This window comes from Musca vetustissima, unplaced genomic scaffold, assembly GCF_032173495.1.
Source record: "Musca vetustissima isolate MV318-11 ecotype Yass unplaced genomic scaffold, APGP_CSIRO_Mvet_v1 utg5888, whole genome shotgun sequence".
NCBI lineage: Eukaryota > Metazoa > Arthropoda > Insecta > Diptera > Muscidae > Musca > Musca vetustissima.
Genome location: NW_026885167.1, coordinates 165,497 through 175,311, shown reverse-complemented (window position 1 = coordinate 175,311; position 9,815 = coordinate 165,497). Strand labels below are relative to the sequence as shown.

At 34.3% G+C, this 9,815-nt stretch overlaps 1 protein-coding gene across 1 annotated transcript in view; it reads left to right on the top strand.

Moving 5' to 3' along the window:
• LOC133332295 (inositol hexakisphosphate and diphosphoinositol-pentakisphosphate kinase) overlaps positions 1 to 9,815 on the top strand; it is a 37,543-nt gene continuing 27,728 nt past the window's right edge. The window contains exons 1-2 of the mRNA XM_061540696.1: positions 1 to 323; positions 505 to 563. Coding sequence (XP_061396680.1) covers positions 5 to 323; positions 505 to 563 — 378 coding nt within the window. The 5' untranslated portion in view covers positions 1 to 4. The remainder of the gene's footprint in view (positions 324 to 504; positions 564 to 9,815) is intronic.

Genomic DNA, 9,815 nt, shown 5'->3' with positions numbered 1-9,815 from the left:
CACAATGGGTAATAGTTTTGAAAAAATCGTTTGTGCTGCTGGTGGTAGCGGCAATTGCAATGAGCCGACAAACAATTGGTCCCCTTATCGTCGCAGTTCACATTTTAGACGTAACAATGCCCATAGCTATTGTCGTCAAAATCATATGCAATGTCAGATCTGCAAACGTCAACAACAGCAGCAACAACATTTCAATCATAACCAGCAACAGCAGCAACTACAACAACAACAGTCGTGTCAAGAGTGCATGAATTGCAGTTCATGTGCTGAGGGTTTAACAACAGCAACATTGTTACATGTCAGTTCGACACCTAATCTAGGGGGTGGGTATTTGGTTTTTTTTGTCTTTGTAGGCTTCCGTGGGATTTCTGTGAAATTACTCATATCATTTCTTTTTGTTTTTTTTTTTTTTCTTTTCTTTTTTCGTTGTCACGTTTCCGTTTTTTTCTCTGTTGTCCTGCTGTCGTCTTCTTTTCTTTTTCTCTTGATAATTTTTTATTTTAGAATCGGCATCCTCTACTACACCCACCATGGATTTACGTTGTTCTTCATTTTCTTATGGGGTGGGTGTATTATATATTTTCTTAAACTTTACCCCCCTTTTTTACCATCTCACAAAAATTGTTTTCGATTGTTTGCTTTTTTTATTTCTTGCATATTTGTTTGTTCAATTTTTGTTTGCTTGATTTAAATATTTGCTATTTTGTTATTGCATTTATTTGCCTCCTTCATATTTACATTTATTTAACTGATAATTAGTTTAATTTTATTTTGTTTATCTTTTAGGAAATTTTTTGAATTAATTAGTTTGACAAACATTGCATGAAATTCTTACATACAACACCGTGGTAGATAATGACCGATACATATAGTACGTCTTGTTGTTGCTCTTTGCGATTGGAGTTTTGGGACTTCTAACAAGTTCATTCATTCATAAATTTTTTATTTAACACAGGTGTAGAACTTAGCATTGCATGCAGCGCGTTTCTTTAACAAAATATCTTAAATCTACTTTTTACAAAAATACGCCGCCGTCGTGGGAGCTGATCGGTATCGGTTTTAAGAAAGTTGAATTTGCAGCTAGTCTAATTTAGGGAAAAAGTATTCGCATCGATGCCAGTATGAGTTCGTTTGTATGACTTCGTGCTTGATCTTGATTGAAAAAAGTAGCGTTTTTCAAGCATAGATTTTAGCCATCTTGAAAGCAGAGGAGTTAGTCCAAGTACTTTGTACTAGTGATTCGGTACCAGTGACTATATAGTATACTATAAACTCTAGGCTCGTTCATGATGGTAAATCTGCACTGCGGGATATGAGACATTTAGTTAAACAATGTTGGGTTCTAGGTCATAGTGAAAAAGGGAATGGAAGTAGCTGACGAGCTTGATCGATGTGGATCGCAGACAATCGATATTGATATATCTTGCCGGTAATTTCTTAGCATGGATATAAAACATTAATTATATGGGATTAAATGGGACTATGTACACCAAACAGCATATGTTACTCGCCTACGCGGATGACATCGACATAATGGGTCGAACATTGCGATCGGTAACATCCACCTTTGAACGAATTGGGAAGGAGTCCGCCAAAGTGTGACTGGCAGTAAATGGCGAAAAGACCAAGCTGATGGTATCAACGCGCAAAACGTCCAGTAAACTCGGACCAACTGTGGAACTTGAAAACTACAGCTTCGAGGTAGTGAACGATTTTATATACCTCGGTACCGCCATAAAAAAACTAATAACATCAGCTTTGAAATCCGGAGGAGAATACTTGTGGCCAACTCAGCAACTCAAAAGCAAGACCACCTCCCGCCAGACCAAACTCATACTCCTCAATACGCTGATATTACCCGTGCTGTTATGTGGACCTGAAGCATGTGTCTCCGAAAGATCTATGGGCTGCTTTACCTTGAATGAACCATGAGCTATACCATCTATTCTCGGACATCGACATAGTCAGACGGATCGAGCTGCAGCGACTACGTTGGTTAGGCCATCATGTGAGAATGGATGAATATAACCCAGGTCAAAAGGCATATAAAAACGAGCCAAGTGATGGTTCACACAGAAGGGGAAGGGCTGCTTTACCTTGAATGAACCATGAGCTATACCATCTATTCTCGGACATCGACATAGTCAGACGGATCGAGATGCAGCGACTACGTTGGTTAGGCCATCATGTGAGAATGGATGAATATAACCCAGGTCAAAAGGCATATAAAAACGAGCCAAGTGATGGTTCACACAGAAGGGTAAGGCCACGAATCTGATGGAAAGATCAAGTAGAAGACAACCATGAAAAATGTTCTTTTAAAATAGATGAGATGCGCACAAGACCGACGCGCCTGGAAATCTTTTTTAAGTTCGCCTTATGAAACAACCGTTCTGTCTGTATTTTCGTCCGATTTAATGTAAACGGTACACCAAAGCCCCTATATATCTCTCGATTTGCACGAAATTTTGTTTTGTGAAAATCGGTAGAGAAATTGATATTGTTCCCATATATATTTTCTTCCGTTTTTAGGTTAATGGAGCACCAAAATCCCTATATATTCTTAGATTTACACGAATTTTGGTATAGCGTCCTGAATTAAGTCTAGAATGATGAATGCTAAGTTTCGTGAAAATCCGTTCAGATTTAGATATAGCTCCCATATATATTTTTGCCGATTTTATGTCAATGGAGCTCCAGCCCCTACATATCTTTCGATTTACACAAAATTAGGCATAGCGTACTGAATTGAGTCTAGAATGATGTGTGCTAAGCTTCGTGAAAATCGGTCCAGATTTAAATATAGCTCCCATATATATTTTCTTAGGTTTTAGGTAAATAGTACATCAAAGTCCCTATTATATATCCTTCGATTTGCACGAAATTTGGCATAGCGTACTGAATTGAGTCCAGAATGATGAATGGCGAGTTTAGAGAAAATCGGTCCATATTTCGATATAGCTCCCTTATATATTTTTGTCCGATTTTATGTAAAATGTGTACCGAATAGCGAGTATAAAGTTTTCTTTAAATTGATTTAAATAAATTTGTCCCATTGTACGCAAACGATTCTAAATCTGTCCGAATGAACATAGGTTGCAGAATGGCATGTCTATGGATTGATGTTAGTCGGTTCACATATAGATAAATATCACATATTTAAGTTCGTTCAATTCCATGTCAATGTTTCTTCGAAAAGGCGATGTGTAGAATATATACCATAGCTATTAATGTCTGATTTTTTATTTAGATAAAAAATACCTCAGCTAGTAGATCTAATCTTTTTCTATAGAAAAAAATGCCTTAGTTACTAAGGTCTGATTTTTATAGAAAAAGAGGTCTGATCTACTATAGAAAAATATCTCAGTTTTTGAGGTCTGATTCCTTCTGAGGTCTAAATTTGTATACCTTCTCTACTAATGTTCATAAAGGTTTCTATAGAAAAACTTCCTCACATATTGAGGTTTGTAAAAAATTAATTTGTTCTTAAAAAATTCGAAATTCGATTTTCTTCTAAAAATTGTAGTTAGTTTTTTACTTATACCACTTTTTAAAATAACCCATAACCCATTTCTCTTATTGGCAAAAATGTCTATAAAAGTTTGTTTTTGTTTGTTGTTTTTTTTTTATTTTTGTCTACGTTTGGTCTTATCAGCTTTTTGCTCTGTTCCCCTTTCCAAGCCTGCAAGTTTATCTCTATTTTTAATCAACGCCAACAACAAAAATAACATCATGCGTATGCTTTTATTTTTTGTTCTTGTTGTTTTTTTCGATTTTGTTATGCTAAGCACGCTTTACAGATCCAAACCAAAAAATTTCATTCATTTGTTTTCTGGTCTGACTCGTGTCAACAGGTGGTTGATAATTATATTTATTTTTTTATTTTTGGAAAGAAGTGTAAAAATATAAATTACATATTTAATTACAAAAAAATGTTCTACTATGACGATGTAAGTATTTTGAGTGAAACAAAAAATGTGTTACAGAAGATTGATTATACTAAGCAAAAAATAAAAAACTAGTTTTGCTTCTTTAGAAGAAATTAAAAATCAAAACAAAATGACGACTTGTGAAAAAAAAACTTAAATAAAAAGTGCAAAACAATTCTAAATATGCAAAGGAAATAAAAAATAATATAAATAAGTTACAATGTTTTTGGTAATCAACTCATCAAAAGCATCACAAAGAATCAGTACCAGTCTGGAAAATTTTGTTCCCAATTAAAAAAAAAAAAAAACTTATATGTGGTTATGTGCTTTCTCCATCAATATTTATGTGTCGATATACATTCATACATACAAATTGATATTTCAAATATTGGTGTGATAATTCAATTAAGATAAATGACAACAAACTGATTGAGTGGTTGTTTCGTTCGTTCGTTCCGTTGGTTGGTTTATTGTCTGGTAATGGCAGTGGAAAATAAACTCTTGGTTTCATCATCAAGGTTGTTGACTGTGAAGTGATGATAGATTGGTATATTGATTAGCATGCATTTGATAGATAAAAAATCGATTGTGTCCCGGACAATATTTGTGTTACCGTCAATAAGAAAAAAAAACACATTCCAACCAAAAAATATATATATATATTATGGTTCCCGGAGCCATCCATCAAGCAACTTTTTTATTTATAGCGGATCGGATATAGATCATTAATAGTTATGATTATTACTATGTAATTAATAATTTAAGTATTTCTTGCTGAAATCCATATTTTCTGAGATAATGGGTTTCAATGTTACGCTGTGACACGGTATTTCCCCACAAACTGCACCTGTGTTAAAAAATTGAAAATTTGCAAATCTTATTGAATATCCGGTTGGACTGAAACATTGCATATCGTATTTTTTTTTTAAACGAAACTAGGTGAAGTCCAAGTATGGAACCTTTCGGTCTACGTATTCTGTCTCTTTCTTCACAAAGCTTCAAAAATTAAAAAAAAAAACATTTTGGCTATATGTACTGAAAATAGCTTCAACTCAAATTCCCTATGCTACCTTAACTACAAATAGTCAATAAAATCATATGGAAGCTCCGAATTCAATAAATATTAGTGGACAGTCAACGGATTTAAGTCTCAGAAGAAAGGACCAAGTTGCTAATATCACAATATAGTCCAGGTATTGCTGTCCCAAAAAAAGGCAATTTTAATGTCACTTAAACCACTTCCTAATATCCAGAACGCAGAGGCGTTAGACAAACTTGTATCCATCAGTGTTTCACAGTTTGTTGACCTCCCCAATGACATCGACCACCACCAACTCTTTTTATACCTTTCACCACACTGTGGTACAGGGTATTCGTCTTTGTGCATATGTTTGTAACAGGAAAAATAAATCGAGATAGACCCATGGTTCCTTTTGAGTATATGAATAGAATCACTTTCTAAATCGATTTATGCATGTTCGTCCATGTATTTTTGTGAACAAAGTCAAAGTACAGGTCGCATTTATGATCCGATTTGAAATAAATTTGACACATGTCACTAAATTGGCCCAAGGACGAACCCTATTGAAATTTCAGTTCAGAATTAGATGTAGGTCCCATATATAGTTTCATCCGATTTTAGGTAAATGGTGCACCAAACTCCCAATATTGGTCCGATTGAGAAAAAATTTTGCACAGAGTGCTGAATTAGGTCTAGATTGATGTATGCCAAGTTTTGTTGAAATCGGTTCAGATTTAGATATAGTTTCGTCCGATTTTATGTAAATGGAGCACCATACTGCCAATATTGGTCCGATTGAGACAAAATACTGCATAACGTATTGAAGTTACTACAGGCTGACGTACGTATTGAAACTACTGCAGGTTGACGTCCCCGAAATGTTGTTGAAATAGGTTATATAATTTTTGCCAATATTTCGCTGGAATCGGTCCAGATTTAGATATAGCTCCCATATATAGTTTCGTCCGATTTTATTTAAATGGACCCCGTCCGACTTTTGAACTTTCCTTACTGTTTTTTTAATTCCATTCCCATCAGGCTTAAGGACATGCATGAGAGCTTGGAGAGACAGACTGACTTTCTCCTCAATTTAAAGGAGGAAAATGAGTCTTTGCGTCTTAGCACGGATGAAAATCTGGCTTTTCTCTCGGATGATTTTTTCTAGGGGGACTAGAATGATGCCATGAATACCATTGGCATCGGCATCTAGGAAAATTATCAAATGTGGTACGAAATACCCATCCTGAATATTCGGCTGATGAGCTTCCAATCGATATAATGGATGATTCATCAACAGAAATATACAGCAGAAATATTTAACGATAATGAAATACTGATGATCTTGTTCAAGGGTCACATTCGTCCGATCTGCAGATAGACGAGTCTATTAGACCTACTATTAGATGAGGAAGAGTTGGAAACGGTCGAACTACTATGAACATGCTATGCTGAATATGCAAGAGATTCAGTTATTTGACGGATACGGGACAGCCTGGCTATGCTATAATGTTATCTTTCTACTCCTCCCGCTCCTCTCGTCGATCCCCCTCTACCACTAGTAAGAAAAAACAACATAAATATAATATTATTGTACTTTTACCTTTTGATGTAACCGAGGCAGAATCGTAAGTTTAAATTTTTCATCAGCAGTGTACGTCCTATTATTATAATAGTCAATGAATATTGCTCTGTCAGCCAGGAAAACACTCCATCACAAGTAACTTACCAGCTTCTCGTCACCATAAAATTTAAATAATTTTTACTATATCTTCGTTGGCATTGAGAAGAGGATATATTAGTACGCGTTCTTGAAGAACCTAATTTACTAGTTGCTGTAAATTAGGTTCTTCCCCCCAAATATACGCAGATTTCGACTGGCCGATTTTTGATATTTCAAAACACACCTGAAATGACGGCCACATGATCATCCGAAGTGACCTTAATTTCAAGTTGATGGATGATTTGGCATAGTTCCCCATGTAAGGTCTGGAGCAATTTAAAATATTTTTAAGATTCTAGTATAATTTTCCAATCAAAGTGTATGTACTATTGTATTTTGTGTTCTTAGAGGATAGCATTTCTACATGCAGGAATTTAGAAATTTACAATTTTGGTTTTTCGAAGAATAAGATCATACAGGCAGATTTTTTCTTATAAATGTTGGATTTTTTCTTTGAGTTGGAATTTGGAATTTTAATGGCTCTAGCCGGATTTCTGACATTTTTGTAATTTGGCCTTTTAGCTTCTCAAAGGATCCAAATCTACTAGCGGACATGTAAGTCCATGTTTTGATTGATATTTTTTATATTCTATATACTGCTTTCCCATACCTCAAACTTTTTTTCAGCCGGTTGGAAGTATTTTTCTGATATTTTGGGTACTAATTGGAATACCTGTTTCAAAAGTTTATAACCTAACAGACCTACAAGCTTCTTAACGCAAGTACGCAAGTCGAATCTATTTGTTTTCATTAATTGTTATTAAACGAAATCTAGCCAAATACGATTTGAAATACATTTGACCACAATTGTTATTTTTTGTATTTCCAATTCAATTTATGACGTCAGAGGAGAGGGAATCGCACAAAACGGTGATAACTAATTTCGAAGATAAATGCCATCAATATAAGTGAGCAGCAGCTGACAGCCATGATAAGCCCGTTAATGACAACAAAAGTCTACTCCTGACGTTGGCCCTCCAAAACACCATCCCATCCTTCATAGGTGATAGCAAATATAGTTAAGTGACAACAATGTAGAACAACAACAATAACGTATAGTCGTAGTAGTATACCAGTTGAAATGTAGGTATTCGGAGAATAGTATTGGCGGAATTGAATTCGTTTTTATCTTCTCTTTTGCAGTTGAGAAACTGAAACAACAACAATAAATTTAAATTATTGTTTTAAATACACAAGAAGAACAACAATAAGAAAGTATTATTATTCTTTTAAAATAATGAGACGACTCTTGCTCATGGGAAATGAGCATTATTGCACCCAAGAGTTAGTCAGTTGATTGGGCGCACTTGTGTATGACAGTCGTAATTGTGGTTGGCGCGTTTTTTTCTTTTGTTTCGGGAAAAAAGACGAATGTATTTTTAACGGCCATAAAGATTTGGAAATCATAACGAAAACTTTTATTTTTTAATTGTGTTTGTGTGTGAGAAATTTGAATATTTTTATTAGCCATGGAATGGACATGGCTTAAAGATTGGTGGCGCTTAAAAAAATATCGTTCCCAGCAAAGACGCCGTAAATTAAAACATGCCCATTTGATGGGTGAACATCCCACAACGCCTACATCGGGGGAAAATTGCAATGAAAATGACAATGCATCCAATCCGAATGGTGATGAAGGTCATCATCACCGCCGCCGCTTGACTGATGATGACACTGTGGAAATTGATCCCAATAATATAAAATGTAAAATGCGAAGAACTAAAAGACAACGACGACGTCGTAGTCGTGGTTGTCAAAGTGCACCAAGAAGGGGGTCAGCGATTAACAAAGAAAATGCCAATAACAATGACGATATTAAAAATGAATCCGCCGGCGTGGCGGAAGAAGGCATAGCCAAACAAGATAATTATTATGCAAATGCAAACGTTGATGGTGATGATGATGATGACGTTGAACGCAATGTTGAATTTGAGGACGGCTACGACGATGACTACTACTATGACAATGATGATGAGGAAGATGATGATGAAGTCGATGACTTTTGCTATTGTGATGAATGTTTGAATGTAGGTTTCTCGTACACTTTTGTTATGGTTTTTCTTTTATTTTGTGTTTTATTTTGATTATTGTTTTCGTCTTATTTTATTATTTTGTTATCATTGCAGCCACTAAAAGTGGCATTGTCGTCACGAACTATTTAAATATTTTTCTAAATATTGACATTTGTTGTTCGTTTGGTTATTAGAAACTTTGTTTCCGCTTATTGTTCGTTACGTATTCTCTATGATATTTACCGCCAAAAAATATTCATAGATTCTTAACCCTTTCAGTGTCAAAAAAAAATTTTGTTGGAATAAAAATCTAAAATTTTGTACTTAAAATCATATAAAGGCATAGAGTTTAGAAAAAAAAACAATTTTCATTTTAACCCTCGGACAGTTTCGTCTGTTTTTCAGCAAAAACAAAAAACATCAATGTTAACGGTACATAGGATAACCGAAAAATCGCAAAGAAAGAGAGAATTTTTAAATGTCGAATATATTTGACAAAAACACTGAAAGGGTTAATTGGTCATTTAAAATATTTTGTGTATGCACAATGTGTGCATCATTTATCTGCCCACCACCCATTTTGCCAGGTATATCATGGACTATTTGCATTTACAATTGTTTTGTTCATAAATTATATAGTCGGAACATCACCACTATCTTTGTTTGCGTATTTAGGGAACAGGGTCAGCGATTCTCCCCATTTTTTTTACAAAGCTTTATCAAATTGTTTGGCAAATATTTATTTTGAGATAAGCGAATTTGGATGGCAAAACAATTTAATGCTTCAGTAGTATATAGCAAAACTTCTATATGTCCTCCGAACTGTGGATTTTTTAAAGAATATTTTTTCAAAAACAAATAAGAATTTGTTTAAGAATATTTTTTAATTTCCATTATAAGCTTGGATTTTTTTGTAATAAGCTTAGATATTTAATTTTTTAAAGGTGGGTTTTTTCAAAAATATTATTTTATGCAATATTTTTTAAGTCCCATTGCATTATTCAAAGAGTATTTCTTTAACGTGGATTTTTTTAAATATATATTTTTAAAGTCTATTACAAGTACTCATTTTATAAGGAATATTTTTCAGGGTCCTTTCTAACCCTGGATTAAAAAAATATCTAAATCTAAAC